We start from the raw sequence: 25,021 nt of genomic DNA on the forward strand, positions 1-25,021 counted from the left end.
ATAATTTCATATACGGGGGTACTTTTCAAAATCTATATTAAAGGCACATATTTCGAAAATGAGTTTCAAACAAAAAAAAAGGCTTTTGAAAGAGAGACAAACGTCGTAAAAAGTTTTGTGTGTATAGAGATTCCTGCAAAAACGATCCAGATAAAAGTAGCTATAATTTTATGACAAATAATCTCTTTTACATCTATATACAGTAGAACCTGTTTTAAGTGTTCACATATGGGGATTTCTCGTGTGACCGTTTAATACAGGTTGACCGCTTGTTATAGTTCTTTAGGAAAGTCACCAGACGGGCTACATGTAATATTTAACAAACTAAAGTTGACCAATCGGTATTGTTCGTTAACATGCCAATTAACAACGCTATATAAAGCACTTTTTTTCTTAGTTTCAACTAGAAATTAAAAATAGTATACAAAAAAATGTCACGGCTCAAACTGCTAAATAATAATCATTGGCAAGCGTGTGTCAACAGAGAAGGTGTTTATAGCTTATATATTCCGTGCCTATATCCCTTTTTTGGAGATACGTTTTCTTGTCAATGGCTGAACGGACGTAAGAAACATTAAATTGCTGGTGTATTTGTCCGCACAAACAGAAAATACTGTTGGATCTTTTGAGTCATTTTATGGAAGATAAATACAATATAAAGACATGTATACAATATAAGTGATATGTTCCAACAAATATTTAATTATATATTTTATTATGGGTTACTTTCTACTTAACCTGACCGTTTAATACAAGTGCAAAAACAAAAAATAGAAACACATTGGAAAAGGTGACCGCGTCCGTTTAATAGAGATGAACGTTTAATAAAGGTCACTTTAAATAAATATTTACCAGGAAACTTTGCCATATAACCGCTTAACACAGGGTGACAGCTTAATACGGTGCCGCTTAATACAGGTTCTACTGTTAAAGTAAAATTACAAATATTTTGCTTCTTATAAACTTGCTCCGTGGCGCTGTGAGGCCCATTTTAGTACATACATGATATACAGATATAATTTGTTTTTTAATGAAAGTTTTTGGTGAATTAACTAACTAAAACATGCGTAAATGAATTTTGACCCCTCTAATCTCTTCCAGTCAACTTTCACGCTGCCAACGCTACTGAACTGGTTGTTCTGACAAGCAGCAAGGAGTTTTTACTTTCATGTAATATTAATTTGCACTTGGCTTTGGTAAACCTTGTGTGCATTATCTGATTTATTTTAATTTGCTACTAAAAGATTATAGCTAGCTATAGTTACCATAGTTGTTTTACAAAATCTTCTTATTTCAAAAAACTTTTCTAAAAGGCTTTATCATTTTTAACAAATTAAACCAAACTTTTAAAAATTTCACAATACAATATTTTTATAATTACAGGTTAGAAAGTTGGATCTCACATTTATTTTTCTCTGAGGGTAATAAAGTACTTGGTTTTCTTGGAATGAAGTGCTTATACGAATTACAAGACGACGATGAGATGAGATCAATTTGCAAGTCGAATAATTTTTCTGAAACAATATCCATTGATAACGTTTCTTTCACGCCTCTTGACTCAAACGCCTTCTTCGAATTTCTCTCTGAATGCCGACAATTAACAGAACTCGAGTTTTTTTCATGCCAATTTCCTGAAAATCATAGCGTTGTCAGATTGTCAAAATATTTGACAAATGCAACAGCATGCAATGTATTTTCTTTGAAAATCAACTCCTGTTCTGTTAAAAATATATCAAAACATCTTAGTGAAGCTTTAAAAAGTGAAAATTGTAAACTTACTGAATTGTCTCTTAGTCGTAACGAAATAGCAGCTGGAGGTGCAAAGTATCTTAGTGAAACTTTAAAAGAAGTAAGAATTGTAAACTTACTAAATTGTCTCTTGATTATAACAATATAGGTGAAGAGGTGCAAAATCTCTTAGTGAAGAAGCTTTGAAAATGAGAATTGTAAACTTACTGAATTGTCTCTTGAAGATAACAATATATAGCAGCTGAAGGTGCAAAGTATCTTAGTGAAGCTTTAAAAGTGAGAATTGTAAACTTACTGAATTGGATCTTCTTTTAATAAACTTAAAGATGAAGGTGCAAATTCTTAGTGAAGCTTTGAAATATGAGAATTGTAAACTTACTAAATTGAAGATTTATGGCAACAATATAGGTGATATAGTGCAAAATATTTTAGTGAAGCTTTAAAAGTGAAATTGTAAACTTACTAAATTGACGTTCCTTTCACAAACTAATAATGAAAATGCAAAATCTCTTAGTAAACTTTAAAAGTGAGAATTGTAAATACTGAATTCTATTTTCTTAAAAACTATGTAACTTTGAAGAGGCTAAATCTTTTAGTGAAGCTTTGAAAAATGAGAATTGTAAACTTATCAAATTGGACATTATTGATACTAAAATAGCAGCTAAAGGAGTTCAAAATCTCTTAGTGAAGCTTTGAAAAGTGAGAATTGTAAACTTACTGAATTATCTCTTCTATAATAACAATATAGATGAAGGTGCAAAATCTCTTAGTGAAGCTTTGAAAAGTGAAATTGTAAACTTACTAAATTGATCTCTTCTCTCTTAACAATATAGGTGATGGAGGTGCAAAATCTCTTAGTGAAGCTTTGAAAGTGAGAATTGTAAACTTACTGAATTGGATCTCTTATAACAAAATAGGTGATGAAGGTGCAAAATCTCTTAGTGAAGCTTTGAAAGTGAGAATTGTAAACACTGAATTGTCTCTCATAACAAGATAGGTGATGAAGGTGCAAAATATCTTAGCGAAGGTTTGAAAAGTGAGAATTGTAAACTTACTGAATTGGATACTTCTTATAACAAGATAGGTGATGAAGGTGCAAAATCTCTTAGTGAAGCTTTGAAAAGTGAGAATTGTGAGCTTACTAAATTGTCTCTTTCTCATATCAAGGTAGGTGATGAAGGTGCAAAATGTCTTCGTGAAGCTTTGAAAAGTGAGAATTGTAAACTTACTGAATTGTTTCTTGATGGGAACAATATAGGTGATGAAAGTGCAAAATCTCTTACTGAAGCTTTGAAAAGTGAGAATTGTAAACTTAGTAAATTGTATCTTTATATTAACAATATTGGTGATGAAGGTGCAAAATCTCTTAGTGAAGCTTTGAAAAGTGAGGTAAACACTAGAATTGTATCTTTTATATTAACAATATAGGTGATGAAGGTGCAAAATCTCTTAGTGAAGCTTTGAAAGTGAGAATTGTAAACTTACTGAATTGTCTCTTTCATAACAAGATAGGTGATGGAGGTGCAAAATCTCTTAGTGAAGCTTTGAAAGTGAAATTGTAAGCTTACTGGATTGGATCTTTCTCACAACAATATAGGTGATGAAGGTGCAAAATCTTATAGTGAAGCTTTGAAAAGTGAGAATTGTAAGCTTACTAAACTGTCTCTTTCTCATAACAAGATAGGTGATGAAGGTGCAAAATCTCTTAGTGAAGCTTTGAATAGTGAGAATTGTAATCTTAGTAAATTGTCTCTTTCTCATAACAATATAAGTGATGGAGGTGCAAAATATCTTAGTGAAGCTTTGAAAAGTGAGAATTGTAAACTGACTGAATTGTCTCTTTATCATAACAATATAGGTGATGGAAGTGCAAAATCTCTTAGTGAAGCTTTGAAAGTGAGAATTGTAAACACACTTACATTAGATATAAACTTTAACCATTATTATATAAATTAATTTGCTAATTATTTAAGCATGTTTAAAGAATATATATTTGACCTTACAGTGTAACAGCCAGTATTCATATTTTTATAAAATTAATTGAATTGTCAACTGATTTTTTGCGTGTAAAAAAGCACCTTTCTTCATATCAATTTATGGTCTTTCTTGTAGCAATACAAGAATCATAGTTCTACCTAAAGAACATTTTAATCAAATTATTTGATAGATTGTAACAGCGACGGAAATGTGTTCTTTGTTTTTGTTTGTTTGTATCAATTTCCTATCTTTTGGCCAGCATACTGTCCTTGCAGAATTAGTGCGAAAACAAGTTTAAAAACTCCTGCTAATGTTTCTGAAGTTTCTTTTAAAGATTTTTTGCAAATGCAAATGTCCACCAGGACATATAGATACATGTTAAATAAATCGATGTTTTCAATCATAAATAACTCAATATCATACCGAACGTGTTTGCCTCAGAGACGTTGCTAACAAGTTTATTTTTGCAATGTTGATTCTAAAATCTGTTCACTTTAGAATCTTCTGGTTATGGGGATGTTTAAAAGAACTTGTTTAGGGCTAAACTTTATAATCATTATGGTTATGTCAATATAAATCTGGTTTACTTTTCCTGAAGATTGACAAGCGACAATCGGTTAACATAAGTAATCCCTGGAGGCAGTAAAACATTATATGCATTGACATTTGGTTACGTTTTTTTGCCAGTATTCATCATAAAAAACTCATTTTAATATACTATATAAATGATGAACTGAATTAAAGCAGTATGAAGTGTATGTAGCAATGTATTTCATTGCAAATCTCAAGTATTTGTAGTGTTGAAAAATAGAAAAATTTCTATAAGTTGTTAATACTACGATAGTTGCTGCAAACCAAGGGAAGTCTAGAAACAATTAATAGTGTTCATAAATAAAGTTCTAAATAAAGTTTTATAATTATTGAGTACAGGTCTCATAATTTCTTCACATTACTTATGATCATATGCCATATCACACACTCAAACATCTTGACTCTTTAGAGCCTTTGTCATTGAAGAAGCTTGTTTTTTCTAAAAGCATTATGAGGCAGAGACATACGGCATAGGTGAGTAAATTGTTTTTTAGATTTATTGATTATAACAGTAAAGATATTTTGCTTGCGCAAAAAGTATTCCCAAAGTGTTTTTTATTTTTAATTATCTCGCAATAAACTTCAGAAATTGAAATAAAGTAATAACGCCATTGAAGGACAATAAAATATAACATATTATTATCCCTTTATACATTTCATTTCTTGAACGTTTTATGAAACGAAGACAAAGACAATTTTTGTGATATATTTGCATACAATTATATTAAGGAGATTTGCATTGTTTTAGTTATGATAAAACCAAAGTCTTTCTACTAAAGTCATTCAATTTTCTGTTTTTGAAGCCTTTCTAAAAATTATCAATTACAGTTTTTAAAAATTCAAACGACACACTGTATGTACAAACAATTACATAACTTGAGTCACATTGCAAGTTTGCAGTTGTTTGTCGGGTATATTTAAATATTTTATTATATGAACATAGCCCAACATAATACTTTTAAAAAGCCATCCCACAATAATAAAATAGAGATTTAATGAATTAAGTTTCATCTTTAACTTAAGACATCTTCAGATAATAAGATTAATATATATACACGAAGGTTTTAGATACAAGCATATAATATGGGTGTTAAATTAAATGTAGGGAGTGGGAAGTTGAGATGATATTAAGTGAGAATTGCATATTAAGAGGTGAAAGGGGGATTGGGTTGCCTAGGGTGTTAAGGGGTTTAAGTTTGGATATAGAAGGCTTTCATGAATCCTTAAGGTCATAATTGTCCAGGAGGAAGAGAGAGGTGAGAAATCATTAAAATCGGCAGAGGTGAGATGTATTTCTTATATGAAAAAGAACTGCAGATGGTGGTGGACATAAGGAAGCACCTATTGAGAGGAATTTAAGTGTTCAATATTCCTGGTGATATGCTTAGCGTGGTTTGGCCCACGATGCAGAACAGCATCGACACTTAAATGGGTATACAACACCAGATCTCAGGACTTGGGAACCCCTATCCTTAAAAGGAAAGAAAGAGGAGATAGAGACATATGGAAAGAACGAAAGAATAAAGCGAACGTTGATATGAGGAAAGCAGCATTGCAAGTCAGTGATTTAGGTTACGAATCTGAAGACAGTGTAACAGAGCCAGTGAAAGGACAAGTATGATTTTCTTAGAACGAGTGTGAATAAAGATCTTGCAGGTTCAAATGTGTTGTTGAGGAAGCGGTGAACATGATTGTCAAATATGTATAGAATGGGAAGTTGTTTAAGGTGTGAACAATTTTCTAACAAATTCTAGTTCAGTATAGAGAAGTGTTCATAGCTGGAGCAGGAGTTGAAAATTCTGTGAAGTAAAGAAGATCAAGAGCGTTGTATTGTGAATGGGAATGAAACTATAGGAATTGGTAGAGACCAGTGAAAGTGGGTTTACGATACGGAGGTGGAGAACTTACCGTTTAGGCAGGTTATTTTTTACGTCCAGAAAGGGGCATGTGTTGTCTTTTCTAGTTCAGATGTAAAGGTGATATTAGGATGTTGGTAGTTTGAGATAGGTAAGAAAGAATTCTTGAGTCAATATTGATCGGAAGGTAGAAAGCAATCATGAACGTAACGTTGATAAGAAAGGGTTTAAGTGGAGGACAGTTGCCCTTGAAGCCATGAATTTTTCAATGAGGCCATAAATATTTTCTAAAATAATGGGCCTGGAGGCTGCCCATAATACACACCATCAATCTGTTGATAAACTTGGCCGTTAAAAGAAGGAAATGACAGTTTTGACGAGGAAGGGGAGAGAAGTTGAGTGGTGTGAAACAGTCCAAGGCCTTTAAGAAAGGACGTGTTGTGGAGAAATTGTGATTAGTTGTATGGCGATTGTTTCATCCTGGGATGTTGGTGAATAATGATTTAACATCAAAAGCTCGCCATCTGCAACGTTATTAGCGATGTGACGCACAGATCTTGGACAAAAGAAAAAGTCCTTGTGCAGTATGGGGTTAATTGGAGGTTGGTGTAAGGAAAGGAATAAAGGGTAAGGCAGCTTGGGATGATGGTCAATGCTAAGATAAGATTGGTCTTATAGGGGATGGAGGTTATGAATTTAGGGAGTCCATAAAGAATACCGATACGTGTACCAGTGGGATAAAAGCTCGTTGTATGTTTTTCATTTATACATTTTCACCTTTTAGTTTTCTCAACAACGTCTTCGCCCAGTTCTCGCGTTTCATGTAATTTTGATATCATATAGAAGTTCAGTTCCATTTGTCCGTTAAATTTCCATCATCTTTTGTTGTAGTCGTTTTATTCAGAATAACAACTCCGTTGCCTATCCAGTTTTCAGGATGACAATGCTGTTATCATTTTCTCAGATCATTTACTTAGCGTTTAGTTCATTCTCGTGTATAGGCATTCGATTGGCTGTAACTGCGAAAACCCGGAAGTAAGCTATGTCCTTTAAGTTTAGCTTTAATTGGGTCAGAAGAAAAAGCCAGAAATTGTGTGGACGGGTTCTTGTTGAAGGCGGTGCCAAAATTTCTCAAATGGTGAAAAGTGCACGAGTTTAGTTTGCTTGGGTGGAACAGCAAAAGTTCAAGACCCCTTCAGGGATTTCTTTTCATTTTGGGTGATGAAATTGATTGAGAATTAGCTCCACGTCATCAAGGTTGATTGGGTTTGTGTTAATCACCAGTGCTAAAGGCAGAAGAAATATCTTACAGTCTTAGGTGCATTTATTTAGTGGCTTAGTTTTTAGAGTTCACCACGATCAGTAACATGTTTGGGTAAGATAGAAGTCAAGGTTTGAAACAAGATGCCAGTCTGGAATGTGCGGTCGTAACGATGGTAGTGATACTCGTATCGAAGCGATGCTGTTTAGCTTCTTCTTGTAACAATTTGTGTTGACATTGTCGATAGGCTGGAGGATCGCAATCTGCGATTAGCAACCTTAAACCATAGGAATCTTGGTATTATCAGCGCTTCTTACGTAATAAGGGAACTCTAGGTCAGTTTGGCTTTTCCAAGCAGGTTCGAGACAGAATTTCCTGAACACTTCAGGTGCTCCGTTTTTTGTATGGCGTTTAACTTTAAAATCATGGCCAGAGATTTGCCAGGCAGAATCTTTGGCCAAGATTCTGCTCATATCAGTTACCTTTCCTCATATCCAGATGTTGCCTTTCCTCATTATCAAACGTTCGCTTTACATCTTTCGTTCTTTAGGCATCTCTCCTCTTTCTTTTTCCTTTTAGGATAGGGTTCTTAAACTCCTGAGATCTGGTGTTGTATATCATTTAGTGTCGATGCTGCTCTGCATCGTATGTGATCAAATCACCGTCAATTGCACAGAATATCAGAACTGCCGAGAATCTCTCTATAACAGAAGCCTTCATATCCCACCACCATCTGCAGTTCTTTCTCATATAAAAGAAATACATCTCCACCCTGCCGATTTTAATGACTCTTCCTCATTGACAATTACAACGCCGTTCAGAAAGCTACTTATAGCAAGCCCTCTTAACACCCAAACAGCTCAATCCCCCTTCCTTCTTCAATATACCGCCATTTCTCCATGAATTCCCGTCATCAAACTTCCTATCCTCTCACATGTAATTTAACACCCCATATTATACAGCAATAGCGTATTTAAAACCTCGTGTATATATATTAACATTAATCTGTGAAGATGTCTTAAGTTAAAGACAGAAACGTAATTAATAAATCCTTCTCTATTTTATTATTGTGATGGCTTTTTTAAAAGTATTATGTTGGGCTGTTATGTTCTTATTGAAAATTCGCTTTCCGCCTGGCAAATCTCTGGCCACGATTTTAAACATTTATTTGTTTGAATGGACAGACTCATAACCCAAGATTTACAGCGTTTAACCTATATTTCTGGAATTCTAATTTCCACCAAAACAGCATGTGCTCAATCTTGACAAAGAGCTACAAGATTATAGTGTGGCACATTTAAATAGTTTTTCAGTATTTCAAACAGAGTACTTTAGCATTGTAATCATGACTTCATCTGTTTACTTCATGCTTAAATTACTGTAAATTTTGTGGTAAAATCAGGCAAAGTGCAAATAATATAGACATAAATATATTATTTAGATTGATACATTATAAGGCAAAAGATTTGCCAATAATGGCGTACACGAATTTTGCGTTATAAAGACGTCATGCAAGAGCTCTATTGTATTTTATTTATAACTCATTGACTACATTTGTTTCAGTTAAAATCATATAAACTCGTTAGTATTGCATCCATAGAAAAGGGATGGGGGAGTTGACTGGGGGCCTTTAGTCCCCATGAAGCTTGTAATCGGGTCTTACTATTCCCCAGAAATAAATAATGACATCGTTAAAACGTAATTACGTTCTTACGTTATTATCTTTAACAATGTGTCCATTAAAATATATATGAAAATTTATTCTGCTCTAGTCACATAAAAATTTTGAAAAATTTATTGCGGTGGACGAGTTTTAAGTTAATGGTGCGACACTGGTGCACTGAATCTGATGACTGTAAATTTGAAAAAATTTGCTTTAAAAGTTTTGAACATAACCATTAGTCTCTACCATATACCTTAACCCAATCCCCAACCACTTAATTTTGCATTTCAACCATCGTTTATTTTTAAACTTTAGAAAGTTAAATCGAATTTGTTGCTGAATTGTCGTTTGTTGCGTTTCTACTGCATTTAATATCATTTATGCCCACAGTCATCATGGCCACTGCAAAAATGGCTACTGATGCCTAAAAACTCAGTGAACTGACCAAAGTCCATTCTATCCTCAAAATGAAAAACTTTCAATATTTTTCAATACTATGATTCAATCACAGTACGTATTTGGTTGTTCAACTCATATCATCTGACAATATCAAATCATATAATATAGATATATAAACTACAAACAGCAGTATTTACGACTGCTGTTTGTAGTTTAACCAACGAATTGGTACATTTAGTACATGGAACATTTCATAGACAAGGAGAAAGTATCATGTTTTGTCTCTTCTGGATCATTCCTTGTGACCCATAATGGAATATTGTACAAAATGTTTCGTGGTTAATTACCTTCACTATCCGATTTTCTCAAAATATTTCTTTGTCGATTCACTTTGTTAGTCGACCAGCAACCAAACTCACAAACAAGGCATTCCGATTCGTGGAATTGTATTGTGGTGTCGTATCTCTCCCATGGTAATGCTTTATCACCTCTTTTGAAGAAATTCTTGGTTTTCCAGTATGATTCAAATTTGGAATGTGATGATGATGAATAAGTTAAATGAAACAACAGCTACCATATTTATAACAAAGAAACTTTCAAAAATGTTTTTCCAAAAATTTTTGTAATTTCTAATCATCCATGCCTTCCTAAGATTTTATTTTTTATCCTTATCGTTCACTGCAAGATTCTGGCCATGGCATAAAGGGTGAAGTATTTCACGTATTAATCGTGTCTTAGTCATTCAGTGTAGATTGTGACACTGTGACGGTGTCGTTTTTTGATTTTTGCAATGACTCTGATTTTGCCCATGTTTGTTAATGCCACAAATGAATGACCATTGCATTTTTTGACTAAAGTGTTTCGATTTCATCCAGACAATAAAGAAATCATGGCCGTATCGTTTGACAGCAATGTTGCTGAAGAACATTGTTGATGTTAAAAACTATCGTCCTAGCATGGAATAGTTGGGGACTAACGATACTCCCGTGTTCAAACCATTCACTTTAGAGTTGAATAAATTCACGTCATGCATTTGAGTTCCATAGCAACAAGAATTACAACAGGTTTTGGACATTAAAATATTTAGGTGTTTTCTCTTGTAAAATATATGTTATCCTCAACTCTTATCACCTTACTCACCTTTCCCAGTATCGTACACACACATACTCGAAACCAACGTCACCCACTCATACTCGTCTCCCTTGCTCATTCCCTTATCTCCCTGTTTATTACTGATTTTCATGCTCAATCATTTCTTTTTGTCTCTTATCCATTCCTTCCTTTTGTCTCACCCATCCTTCCATTCCATTCCATTCCATTCCACTGAACCCTCCATTCCTCCATTCCATTCCATTCCATTCCTTCCATTCCATTCCATTCCATTCCATTCCTCCATTCCTTCCATTCCTCCTTCCATTCCCTCCATTCCCTCTTCATTTCATCATGACATTCAAGATAGGCATGGTCAACTTATCATTTTTATTCATCACATTGTTTTTGGGTTCATTATATCATACCGATGCATGAAGGGGAGTCTGTAGCCAATATTTTTTATTGTAAAAGCTTCCCGTGGCTGCACATAGTGATGTAGATAAAAGGAGAACTACAACATTTATCACGACGAATAAATAAGCCATTAAATCTAACTTAGATATAATGCTTAATCAAGTTTTTTTTATAACATACATGAAGAGCAATGCAGAAACGTCTGTAAAGTTTTCTATCAAATAAAGCATTATTGAAATCTTCCCATATCTGTTTTAATACATTAAGCTCATTTCTTGATGCCAGTGACTCATTTCTTGAGGTTAGATCCTCCCTCCCTCCCTCATTCTCCTCCTCCATTTCTTCCCTAGTTCAATCACAAACTCCAACTTTCTTTCACACAATCCCTCGTTCACTCACACACTTTTCTCTTCTTCAATTCTCATTCCTTTGTTCATTTACACATTCCCGTGATCATTCATATGCTAACTCCTTACCTCCGACACCTTAACGCAATAGTTTGTTTTTCTCATTTCTCACTTTCTCAAGAAAAATCTTTTATTTTCAGCATTTTTCGACAGTATGAACATCTTCTTGAAAAGTTGACATCATTCAAACTAAAGACGAAAATTATATTTTGAAATCTTACTTCATCACAAAATCTAAAGTGTTATGGGTCATGATTGAACTGGTATGAATTAAGTGTTAGTTATTAAAGAGCTTTTGTTTATTTTTCTTAGTTGACTCTTTCATTAACGAAGACTTTGAATGACAAATCTATCTTCAACCCAATACTGAAAGGAAATGAAATTGCATTTTACATACCCACGTAAGTACTTTTAGAATGTGCCTTGACAATACTTTGCTCCATGTTTATTCAAGTACCTCCACTCCAGTGGCGTAGCTGGCCTGCAGCATCGTAACCAGGCGCTTGGCTTGTTTTCCTATAAGGTATTTCATATTTTATAAATTGAATGATTGATTGTCAAACGGCGTGCGTGCTTGCGCGGGACGACACGCGCGAACAAAAAATGGGAGAATCGCGTGGGAGCTTCAACACGTAATCGGCTTGTTACAGCCATGCAAATGCGCGATGCCCACGCACGCCATGTGAAGCGCCTGCGTACGAGGCTGGCTGGCCTGCATGTTTGGTCTTTCAATGTAAATTTTTCGATGTTAACCGACTGTATTGACAACAGTTATTTAATCACGGTTAGCACTATCGTAGTTTACTTTTTTAACTGTACGTACATAACTCCTAAATTCAACTGCGTTGCACGAAACGTAGTCAGTCAAATAATTAAGTAACTGCGTAGGTAAATTGCTTCGAAATTGCATGGAGTGTTGTTTTTTTTACATAAAATTGCATAACGTTTAATCAATTATTTTGTAATGACGGTGAGTGAATGCAAATAACAACGAAAGAATGACAATGAAATAAAAAAACGCTCACCTTCTGTAGTAACCTTAAAATATTACAGGCTATTGTCGTGTTTACGATGCAAACGAAAATTTAAGAAAAAGTTTCAAAGTGACATTCTGACGATTGAATTCGGATTTCTTTAGAAACTTTATTTTATCACCTGTACAACCAATTTTAAATAAATGTGCTGCACAAAATGAAACAACCGTAAACTTGTCCAAATATTCATATTATGTTGTATGAGCTATAGCATCATAGTGTTTGAATAACCTGCTGCAGACCTTGAAACTAAGCAAGAGGGTATGATTAGTTGCGTAACTAAAACCACAGAATAGATATCTTAAGCAGAAGGCCCAATCGTGTCGGAAACTTTGATGTTTGTGTTCACCAACTTTCTGAAGCAAATTTTAAGCAGACACGCCTTCCAGCAAGATACTTCCGCTAGATCGCAATAGAAAATAGATGTTTTTACAAATATCTTCTTATCTTCTTCACAAGATGATAACGCTTTGTATAAATTTCGGCAAACTTTTGCTTTAAACGTGAATAATTAGTAAAACTGCATTCTTGTTTAATACTATTCCATATTGACCCAGCTAGCAAAATCACGTTGTCTCAACGTTGTCCCAACGTTCGTCGAACGTTAACTCAACGTCGGCGACCAACGTTGAGTGAACGTTTTTTGGTGAACTCGTAGGAACGTGGTAGCGACGTTAGGATGAACGTTGGGATGTAATGTAATTTCAACCAAAACCAGACGTTCATACAATGTTCATACAACGTTCATACAACGTCTATCAGATGCTCATACAACGTTTACCTGACGTTTATCCGACGTTCATTTAACATACAATTAATGATGCATTATTTGTGAAATCATAAAACAGCCTTTCCAATAATACGAACTAAAGTTTAATTTCCATATAATCAACTTTTAACTCATCTATTTTGCTGTGCGTGTTTTAATATACATATTTACAAAAATGCTAATTAAGCCGATTCCAATAAGTTGCTATTTCGGACCTGCACCAACCACAAAAGTTTAAACGTTAGGATACCTTTTTCACATTTAACTAACACTTGCTTTTTATATAAATAATAAAACAATTATTGAATCGGGTTTTCACGTAATATAAAGAGTTATCAAGGCATCAATGTGTCCTATCTGCCTTAGCGTTCGTAGATTGAACAAACCTTGGCCTTCATAAGTCTTAATTCATATACTATTCCATTCAACAATTGTTTAATATTACCCTAAGCAAATTGTATATAATAAATCTAATCATGCAGTTTGAGTTAACAAAATTTAAAACTTGCACAAATCTAATACCTGCACTAAAATGAACGTTTTTTAAGGTACGCATTATGTATATGTGTCCATTCCATTTTGCTTTACTTATAATTGAAGGACAATGAAAGACACATGCTCACTTTCTTTAAGTGCACATGCCAATAATGTTATTGTGTATTTTTCTCAACTTACAGAGACAAGAAAATACAAATATTTTAACTTTGAGATTACGGAGTAAAATAAGTTGAGTTCTCCCTGTCTCAGTTTAGAAAATAAAACAAAGAAAAAATGGCATCTATATACTTTACCCAGCAATCTATGATGATAATGACATGTTACCTTAAATCTGGAACCACCTTGCTTGCCTGGAGCATATTTTAAAAATTCGGCAATTTGATCTTCAACGTTGGCCTTCGCTGCATCCTTTATGAGCTCTGAGGCAGGCTTCTAACAAGTGAAACGAAACAGAAAAGACATACTTTAAATAAATTGCAAAGATAAAACACTAAATCATTTTCTTAAGCTGAATGATAAACAACAATTCATTACAGTGAAATATGCAAAACAGTTTAATGTATTAGCTTTTAAATCTTGCAACAATATTCCTCATGACAAGGACCAACATAGATGGCTGTTTTTCCAATTCATGAACGAGAAAAAAGAGACAAAACATAGTACTGGTGAAGAAATCATTATCGTCTAATTGTGCTTACTTGGTATAATTTTGCATAGGGCAAGGTGCTGAAATGGTCGCTTTGACTTTCTGCTTTTTAAACTATATTGGGACTGTCGATTATTTGTTCCCAGCTTTGTCAGAATTCTTCTAACACAGTTTGCACAGGTAATTGCGCACAGTGCTATTAAAAACTAGTAAAGAGATTTTATTGTCTTTATCTTTTTACTAAATACGTATGGGTGGTTAACTTTCCAAAACTTACCAACTTTCTTCTGGACTTTTCTTCATTAAGACTAGAGAATAGCTCCTCAAGTTCTTCAACCGAATCTAAGGGATTAGGTAGAACATCTTCCAAAATTTCGTGCTCGTCTACACCTTTAGTAGCGCTTAACAGAGCACGCAATATTGACAACGTTTCTTCTTGCTTATCAATTAATGTTTCCAGTTTGGTGAGAACTGATCTTTGGAAGCCTACAAGATAGATAAGAAAATAATAGAATAACTTATTTACAACGTACGTAATATCTTAAAAATATATAACCTTACAACATGCTAACAAGAAAATTCAAATAAAACCTCGCATCAAATTGCTAATTGAATACGCATACATAATAACAACGCTATTCAAAAACTATATACTGTAGAAAAGGTACCATTAATTTTTTGGTTGAAAACGTCTTCCTGCAGGTGTCATGTTCATAAAACTTGTCGAAGGCGTTTCGTGCGATGAAAGGTCATGCGCATCTGCAAAGCAATCACGTGTTGCAGTTAGTTATGAAGAAAAAAACATCATTTTAAACGACTTGAAATGAACGTTAATGAAAACGCAACAACATAACATGCAATAATGAATTGTAAGAAAAGCTTACCTAAGACATGACTGTTTCGTCGAGAATGTCTTTCTCTTGTTGTGCCAGTTGTAAGAATTCCTTGTGAAGAGACGTTGCTTGTATCTACAGAGAAGACATGTACTGGGTTTAACATATATCTTTATTGCACGCACGAACGTCATTTAAATTAAGGCACTACAAGTTTCAAAAGGCAGAAACAGAAAGGTGACTAAAATAAAAATCTCGAGAAAGTTTCATTTGGTAGTTTGATAGCAAACGCTGAAAATTAGATTTGAACAAATGTATTTTGATTAAATCGTGGTGAACACAATTGCCATTTTAACTATAACTAACATTTTTTCAACTAATTACAACAACATTTTAAAGGACCAACGCCTACAGCATCTGTAGAACATACGTAATCCCTAAAATGCAATGATAGGCGTGGAAAAACAGTAAATGTACAATACGACTGTTAAAGTTATTTAAAAAAAATCAATCAAAACTATTTCAACATTTTAGTCGACATATTATATGAAAGTTGCTGATTAGTCAGTTCTGATGACAGAAAACTTCACACTACGCTGAGATGGTGTCTTACTAGTAGATGGGGAAGTTATTGCATGATCCTTTCTGTTTAGGATTTCTGGTGCTAGTTCACCGTCATATAAATCTAGATCAACATTATATTAAGATGAAAAGAGAAATTTTATACATGCATGTTTCTGTCAAAAAATTGTCTACTTGTACAATGATTATAATTGCGCTTATACCTTTTTCTGCAAGGGAGATCAGCTCGCTGCACACCGGCAAATCTAAAAAGCAAAATCAATAATTACATTTAAATGCAACGTAGCATTATGTGAAAAACTGCACTCCTTTGAATAAAGCAATGGCCTATTGCATTGCAACTACAGTACTTACTTCTAGAATTTGTAGATAAGATTTCATTGACGGCTGTTATCATATTACTTTCAGAAGATTCCAATAAATGCTTATTGTTCATACAAAAAGATGCAAAACGTGGAGCAGGAGGTAACTGTGAGGCTCTTTGTTGAATTATTGGTTCATCACTGTCATCATCGTCTGATAAGAAAAAATACCCGATCATCGCATAACAATGTTTATTGAGTACTCAAGCTATACTAAAAATACTAAAATATGGTTAATTTAATGCTTGCCAAAGATGTAATATTTAAGTAGCTACGGCAATACATTCAGTCTTAATCCTATCTTTTCCCACCTTAAGGAAGAAGACATAGTCAAATTCAAAGAACTTATTGTGTTTCGCACACACGACCCTTCATTGACTACAGCCATATACGCACGTAGGTAGTTATAATAGTAGAAATAAAACACTTTTCTGTGTTACTGCGTACGTAGGTTGTTGTGATTGGAGAGAAATATCTAGAATACTATATAACCTAGTTTCTATGTCACTGTAATCTGGAAATTCTTCCATACCCCTTTTGAGACGAGGACGTTTTCGTGGCTTGTCGTTGATTGACTCATCATCTCATTCAATGATTGAAGTGGCAATGGGTCTTCTAGCAAACTTTTGGGTACTTTTATAGTTGTCTAAGTAAAAGAAAGGTTCGAATTTATAAAACAGAGCATTAAATCGTTTGTAGCACTTTTGAGGCTTCAGTGGAGAAAATGTTAAACAGCTGGGAGCAAGTTTATAAAAAATTCTGAAAATAAAAAATTCCTACACCAGACATAGCAATGATTATTTACAATCAAAATGGAAATAAATAGAAATCCAAAACAAATGTAACCTAAATGAAAAATTCATACTATAATCACAAGACATCATATTAACCTGCAAATGTGAATATTCTGACTTTATGTTTTTTCCAACCATTTTTGTCTGGCAATTCCAGCTTCTTTACCATAGCTGAGATGTTTGTCCTCGGCCAATAGCAACACAAAAGCTAAAGTGTAATTAAATGAAAAATAGTTGCATTGAACTGTATGTATAAACTCAGGAAGATCTTTAAGATATGCCATATTACATTCTATGGGAATCCATTGTCCTTTACATATTATAGCATATGATTGTGACTTATATCAATCCTCCAAAGTAGATATACATCGCACATACTTTAAGTAACGAGCACATAGATAAAAATGAATGATTGAACAATATTGTATAAAAACAATAATGCAAAGCAAACCTTACACCATCACATGCTTCAATCCAACTTCTGGGAACAACTTCAACTGACTTCTTATCAAGGAATTCCACAACTGCATATGTATCAGTAGACATCTAAAGCAAATAAAAATACAATTTCAGATTGGCAGAGTTCGAGATCATATCTTCATTTAATTTCAAACACCGCACTGCATAAAAAAATTCTTTCATATGACATTCATTTCACGAGAAAACATGAGCCCAACAATATTGACCTGCTCACCACTGTGTGACTTCATAGCTCAGTTGGTCAGAGCACTGCATCGGCACCGCAGAGGTCATGGGTTCGAATCCCGTTGAGTCACCTGAATTTTTCAGGTTCATAAGACAATTGCTTAAATTGTCCAGCAAAGTGCAAAGATCATATCTGCATTTAATTTCAAACACCGCACTGCATAAAAAACATTCTTTCACAGCTATCACCATCAGGCATTGCATCTTAAAGCTTTATTAGCAGCAGTCCAGTTTTTTCTGTACTGCCCCCGGTTACATTTCATTATGATATGATCTTAAATAAATAATAAAATGTAACTGTCACTCTATTGTTGATTGATTTAAACATATCCTAATGTTACAACCCATTCCTCCTAAGTGCTGGTGATCACAACATTTAGCAAAATGTTTTAATCAAAAAATGATGAGTCTCATTCACAGGTCATGGTAACTTATATGTCTCCTCAACCATTTGTAACTTATTCTCTTCTTTACATGCATGTATCATACCTAATTTATACATAATCCTAAAATTTTAAGTATAATAATATAGTTTACTTGCTAACAACAGGAAATGGAAAATATCTGAAGCAACTACGCAAAAATAATTTAACTGACAATGCAAGCTTACTAAAGAAATGGGCGAAGTTAATAAACCAATGTAAGAGATGAAAAAGTGGGTTGTAAACTACATATTGTCTTGAATGCAATAATTGAACCAACAATACTTACTTGTATTATAAAGCAACCATGCATTGTTATGAATAAACATTCAATTACCTCTGTAAAATTATATCACTGTTCAAAAACTGCTGTGATTTGCAATAGAAACTACAACTATTTTAAGGTTTAAGGCTTCATGATTCTTAATCAAAAACATTTTGTAAATCACATAATCACTAACCCCATGTTAAAAAATATTAGTCATCAACACAGACGTATATATCATAAAAAGGTTTGAGTTTAATGTTATAAAAAAACAAAAAAATTAACAAAGTTTTTGTCGAAACAATTGAAAATTAAGGCTATAGTAAGGTGTATGAAATATGAAAATATATTCAATAAATGTGCACAGAAATAAGACAATAACCCACAGGCTTTTCTGAATTTTGGCGATCAATAATTGGCCTTATCACTAAAGATAAAAAAAATTGGCCTTTCTTAATAAAGAGAACAAATTACCTATGTCAAAATCATTCAAAGCGCCTAGAAAGCTACATGAGCAAATTAGCATACAAATTCGTTGTTTTACGTATTTATCATCAATCCATTATAAACATTTCAACCATCCTTTGTCGAGTTGTATCATTTAAATTTTAAAGCTTTTTTGTGCTTATCAACACACCAAATTACTTAAATAAGATGTTGCTTGTATTATTTGTGGCTAAAAACAATAAATTGTATGCTTTATTTAACCAACGGTAACGGTATATCGACAATGGCATTATAAGACGTTCATTGTTCCTCATTGTCTTTGTTCAACAATAACTACAATATCTAAACAAATAAAATTTCACCTTACTTTGATCACGTTACAATATAGCAGCACTTGTTCCAAAACACCGTTTCTTGCTAAAGTTGCGCTAAGAATATGAAATGAAACGGGTCAACCGTCAACCATTGAATATACATGTTGAATTATTCCTTGCCCAAGTTCTGTGTTTATTCAAATAAAATCAAAACAGCATGTACTTACGATGAAAACGTTGATCAGCTCGTTCTTGAATGTGTTCTACAATTATATATTTCTTGGGTGAAAAATTTTAATAGCTAAAGATCGACTTGCCACTTGTAATGAAGTACTCAGAAGACCCTTGCAAAATAGTATTCTGAGCCCGCAAATTTTCATAACGTCTACAGCGATTTATGTTTCTTATATTGCATATTTCGCCAACTGCGTCGTATGGGTCGCATCCGCGTCATAACGTTATCAAACTATATATTAAAGTTTATTTTTTATTAACGCTGATACAGCGAACGCATATCGATATCAATGTTCAGAAAAAAGGACAGACGTAGTTTTTGTATTCGACATTGGTACAAAGTTAAATGCAACGCACTACGTAAACATGAAATAACATGAATTGACGTTAATCGTAACGTTTAACCAACGTTCATATCACGTTAGACATTAACGAAGCTGCGACCAAAAAATCACCTTTATCTAACGTCCATCTTAACGTTTAACCGAAGTTGAAACAACGTCAGACAATAACGATGGGCACGCGACCAAAAAATCACCTTATACCAACGTTCATCTTAGACAACGTTGTTTCAACGTTACAACATAACTTCCTTACCGAATGTTAATTTTAACGTTTAACCAACGTTGACACAACGTGGTTAAAATTTGAATAAGAAAAACAACGTGGTAAAAACGTTGAATTAACGTTATGTCACAACGTAACGTAAATACAACTTTCAGCCAACGTTAAGAAAACGTCGTGTGCTAGCTGGGGATTTTGTGAAAGTATCTTGCTGGGAAGTCACGCATTCGTGGTGAAAAAAATACGCCACGATTTTAGCCAAGTGGGCCTTCTGTTAGATGTTTTTCTGTGCTAGAACGTTGAACCTTGGAAGGCGTATATTCGTATATTCAGGCGTGCCCGACTGATCTCTTTTGAAAGTGTATTTGCGGGGGAGGCAACGTCTGTTGGTAAGGGCATTAAACGTTTACAAGTATTATTTTTGACTCTGGCAAACCTTAACATGCTAATGACTCATAGAAACCTGTATTGCAGCTCTTTGTATTTAAAATTTTGAAAAGACACAATCTGCGTTCTTTTTAACAAATTCTTTGCAACTGTCCAATTGCAAATTTCTAGCGCATATCGAGCGAAAGGTTATTGTGCTGATTTTCCATATTTGCGAATATAATATTGAATAACTTTTGAGAAATCTATGCATTGAATGGAATCTTACAGCAGATGCAGTAGTTAACGAAAGAAGCAAGTATATATGCACAACAAATAAAGAAAGTAAGGTGGTCAACGTTACAGAATTTTCAGCTTTAAATATTAGTTTTTTAGGCTGCATATATCATAAAATAAATTGAATATTCACTGTCTATATAAACTATGAATATACTCAATGCTTCATTGACTTTGACCACAATGAGTTTCTATATAATATGTTTGATAATTCGAACGGCTGCTAAAAGAAAAACGTTCATGCTGACTTTATTGCTTTACGTTTGCCGATAAGAAATTTACAAAGAAGGCTCTAGCACAAAACCTTAACGCCATCAAACCCTACACTTTAACCTACAGAGTAAAAGAGCGTGTGACAAAAAAAGATTTCTTGAGGGAAAGTGGCGTGAACGAACATTCATCGACAGTATCACAGTATAGAGAACATACAGTAGGACCAGTCCATTTAATTTTATCGTGCCACGTATATCTTATTACGCATGTGATTACCATATTAGCAGCCAGTAAATTGCATTGTGTGACAAATAGGATTGACGAAATGGCAAACGGCAGCCAGTAAACGAATTAAATATACAGCAGCCAGCAGTAGCACAGCGAAGTGGCCCTACTGTTTAGTCCTATAATGTGACATTAATAAGGATTAATATTCAGCTGAAAATATTCATAACAATACCTTATGTAAATAATTAGAAAGGATTTTGGCAATATACAATATGTAATTTTACATAATATTATGATTTAATTATAACGAATCACGATATGTTCACATGATGAATAATTTGTATATCTACATGTATTGTTGAAATTTTGAAAGTCCACACATTAGTTTTGAAATTACCATATGCAATACTATCATTTGTGTGACGCAGTAGTTACATAATCACGCATTTCATTATTTCGTGACGCACGCGCGAGAAACCGTAATAGAAAGTATTTTATTGGTTTTTGGACTTGGCGTTGCCAACACGCATGGAATTATCTGATGATAGAGTGTAACAAGATCCTGTTTTCTTTGCTTTTATCATTTCCGCTACATAGTGAGATGTAAAAGAAGCCTGTGTTTGGTAAAGAATTTCAAGTCCCACCTATTCCTAAACGTACAGACAAAAAGGATCGGACGTAGGTGAGAGAAATTGTTTCTTATTTTCTTGATTTGTACTTGTGCTTTTATGAAATTTACTAAATAAAACAAAAATATTCACCAAATATTGGGAAATACTATAAATACCGGCCAAATGTAGCTGATAAATAAACCAAATGTGATTTTATTTAAGTTGAGAGTGTGAACCTTGCACGTAATTCGATAAATATTTCCATACATGTTGTCAGCGTAAACTCTTGTTTCACATCTTCACATTTTCATGGTGACGTTGCTTTGTTATGACTTTATTTAAATCACATATTGCATTTACACGTAGCGTAATAAATATAGGTTGAAAGTTCATATCCTGAATACATTAGGCCGTATTCTTTGCCACCGAAAGTCGCTTAGAAAAACAATTCCGTTGCCATCGGTCGGGCACTAAGTTTAATTTAAATAAATCTATAAATTTTCATTTGCTGAATAAGAATTTGCTTGTTGTCACACGTATAAACCTGCAGTTTATGAGCATTTTGCCATCAAACATCAACAATTTTTGCTGCTTTGAAACTTGATCGCCGCCTTTGTTTCCCCAATACTTCATTTAATTTACTGTAATATTACTAGTTCCAGTTTCCTATCAGGCTTATTTATGCTCGGACGTCAACAACTTATGCATAGTTGGTAACTTTTATCAATGTTTTTTGTGGGAAATATCACAATTTTCAGTTAAAAATATAAAATTTCATACATCGCATTAAAGACTATTTGATAAGTATAATATTCTACATTTAAAATTGGTCAATGTCGTCTAAATCCCCATCAGTACTTTCGCTGTCTGAATCATCTATTGAATTGTCTTCGTCGCATTCGCCTGATGTATTTTCGCAGTTAACACATGAACATAAGTCTGTGCAGACTAGGTTAGCTTTTCTACATGAACATCGCATGCTTGAACACCCAGTCTTACAATGACAGTCTACGAAAGCAAGAAGGGAGTCTGGAGCTGGAGGACGCGTCATCCATACGATATCAATGTCTCCGTTTGAAAACTGCCAACCGTTACCAATTGGTAAAGGAAGAGTCATTTGGGGTAAAAGAGACTGACACCACACACCCGCCTGGTAATTTACTCTTTCAATGTGTCTAAGAAGGCTGTCACATGTTGGTGGCAATACTTCATCCGAACATTTTCCACCTTTAAACATTGTGTATCGGCATTCATCGGCATTCTTTGATGTATTGTCGCCATACAGTAGACAAGTGAACTTGTTCAGATCGCGTACAAGGACGTTGGCAGGAGGAAAGTTATAACCAAGGAGAGAAAATGTCTCAACAAAGCAAGGATGAGCAATTAGCGTTTTCCATGCTTTGACCTTCCTTTCCGTAAAACGAGCTCGTGCAGTCACTTCCTAAATGTAAAGCAAACGTCAATACTTTAGTATTAGTTACCCTCATATTTTAGAACTTGGTAGAAGTATAATATCAGTGAAAATATACGCAAAAAATAAGAAAATGATGCAATGATTAGAAGGAGCCATTTCTCTGACCACCCCCATCAAAATACCTACATTGAAATGCTAACCTGAAAACGCGTGAAAGCCTGGCAAGCAGCGACAAAATTCTTCGTTCATGGCGACAGTAACTGCATTTATATGTACTGTGCGAGATTTGTTTCCAGTACCAGTCATAAAAAACAAATCCTTTGAACCCAGGTTTTTTTGCATTGCTACACAAAGAATGAAGACATCTGTATCTGGACTCCTAATAATAACATTAACGTTAGTGCCCATTGCATGCTTGGCGTGTAAAAGCATACGGGTGTCGGCTTCCTCATGATTGCTTTCTAGCACACTGCATTCACAACATAAAACCGGGTCCTCGTCAAAAGCTGAACAAGAAAGTACATAGCATTTTTCTTTTGTAGTAATATATAAATTTTCAACTTGCGTCAGTTGAGATGATTTATACTCTTTCCAATGTTCGCACAAAAAAATCATAAGGGACTCCTTGTTTTCTCCACAACTTAAGAATTTTTTCCACTGCTTTGGAACGGGCTGATCTTTACCAAAAATTCGAATTCGTTGAACTCCTTTCTCGGCCCGTCTCTTTCTTTCAGCGTTCTTGATACTCAATTTTGGATATCGATCTGTGACGAAGTCCAATCTTGTAGCATTACATTGAAATGCGACTTTCAGAAGAAATTGAAATATCGAGTCAGATAATTCACCGAAGGTCTTCCACTTTCCTTAAATAAGCAATTAAAATGAGAGGCCTCTGAATTGCGCAAAGAATTAACAGAACACTTTATGTCAAGTTACGACACAGAAAGACAAGTCTACGTTATTAAATTCAAGAGAATATGTCGTGTTTGCATATATAAAAGAAGGTCTGTGCATGCAACGTGTCTTTAACATTTACCTTTCATAACTTGCAAGACAGCCATTGCATCTACTATAAGAGCATTGTTGTGAAAGCTGCGAATATCGACTTCTGGATTGTCTGCTTCTCTCTCCAAAATTTCAAGCAGTTTAGACTTTGCAGTTTTTACGAGTCCTCCATTTGGTGTTGCAAGTGAAAGAGGAAACGATCCGAGACTGTATGATAATACCTCCTTCAAATTGACCTCACGATTTTTTGCTATGACTAAAAGCTTGGCAAAAAAATTCCGGTTCATTTTGATGCTTTTTTCCTTCCCTTTTTGGCCACTCTGTACTTGTTTCCTCCTTCCAGAGAACGTTTCAATGCTGTTGCGCTCCAATTTTGTGAAAATATCCGGATTGTCGGAAAACAAGTTGTTTTTAGAAAATTCTGAGAACTGCCGCTCACCCAGTTGCTCTGCAGATAGAAGTCGATCTGCCACAGTGGTTTCTAACTCTACTCCACTTGCCAAATTTATCAAATGTTCTTGATCAACATCAAAAGGATGTGCCATTTGGGATATAGAAGTTAGTACGTCTTGAACACATTGCTCATAGCGTTTGCACTTGGAGTAATCAAGGTCTTTACGCTTTCTGAAATGCATGAAAGAGGATGTCTCCAACATTTGAAGGGAATTATAAATTTATTTACACGAAACAACCCGTCCTAACCCTAAGCTTCATAGCAGAATATGCGAATCAAATTCACCTTGGCTTATATTCCAACCCCGCCATGTAATTACACTTTCTTGTTATTGCTGCTCTCTGCGATTGTGATAGCATCCATCTTTGCACCGCTCCAGGATTCATAGAAATTCCAGTCAAACCACCCTTCGTCTTCGAATCGCGGTTTACAGTTTGCTCATTTGTTTGATCACACGCCACAGCAGAAAAACCATAGTTGTTTTGACGTTGTACAGCAAAGTTACATGATATTTCAGACAAGATTCCTATATAATAAAGATATATCACAATTGTT

At 34.3% G+C, this 25,021-nt stretch overlaps 1 protein-coding gene and 3 long non-coding RNA genes across 4 annotated transcripts in view; 2 read left to right on the forward strand and 2 right to left on the reverse strand.

Annotated features, from left to right (window-relative positions):
- The first annotated feature begins 2,808 nt into the window (after positions 1 to 2,808).
- LOC124437487 lies at positions 2,809 to 3,575 on the forward strand. The gene is made up of 2 exons (XR_006945725.1): positions 2,809 to 2,916; positions 3,258 to 3,575. It is a non-coding gene; the product is annotated as an uncharacterized LOC124437487 (long non-coding RNA).
- Positions 3,576 to 10,961: 7,386 nt separating this feature from the next.
- The window catches only part of LOC124437480, a 70,837-nt gene continuing 56,777 nt past the window's right edge, over positions 10,962 to 25,021 (reverse strand). Inside the window, exons 9-15 of the mRNA XM_046987448.1 lie at positions 15,241 to 15,324; positions 15,025 to 15,115; positions 14,634 to 14,842; positions 14,409 to 14,562; positions 14,035 to 14,142; positions 11,807 to 11,925; positions 10,962 to 11,598 (exon numbers count right to left, since the gene is read on the reverse strand). Of these exons, the coding sequence (XP_046843404.1) occupies positions 15,027 to 15,115; positions 15,241 to 15,324 (173 nt within the window). The 3' untranslated portion in view covers positions 10,962 to 11,598; positions 11,807 to 11,925; positions 14,035 to 14,142; ... (1 more) ...; positions 14,634 to 14,842; positions 15,025 to 15,026. The remainder of the gene's footprint in view (positions 11,599 to 11,806; positions 11,926 to 14,034; positions 14,143 to 14,408; positions 14,563 to 14,633; positions 14,843 to 15,024; positions 15,116 to 15,240; positions 15,325 to 25,021) is intronic.
- Positions 16,593 to 19,403, reverse strand: LOC124437485. The gene is made up of 5 exons (XR_006945723.1): positions 19,308 to 19,403; positions 19,134 to 19,194; positions 17,384 to 17,473; positions 17,024 to 17,135; positions 16,593 to 16,779 (listed from the first exon to the last, which is right to left on the reverse strand). It is a non-coding gene; the product is annotated as an uncharacterized LOC124437485 (long non-coding RNA).
- LOC124437482 overlaps positions 21,513 to 25,021 on the forward strand; it is a 45,443-nt gene continuing 41,934 nt past the window's right edge. Inside the window, exon 1 of the long non-coding RNA XR_006945719.1 lies at positions 21,513 to 21,664. This is a non-coding gene — a long non-coding RNA (uncharacterized LOC124437482). The remainder of the gene's footprint in view (positions 21,665 to 25,021) is intronic.

The sequence above is a fragment of the Xenia sp. Carnegie-2017 genome, unplaced genomic scaffold, assembly GCF_021976095.1.
Source record: "Xenia sp. Carnegie-2017 unplaced genomic scaffold, XeniaSp_v1 HiC_scaffold_16, whole genome shotgun sequence".
In the NCBI taxonomy this organism is placed as follows: domain Eukaryota; kingdom Metazoa; phylum Cnidaria; class Anthozoa; order Malacalcyonacea; family Xeniidae; genus Xenia; species Xenia sp. Carnegie-2017.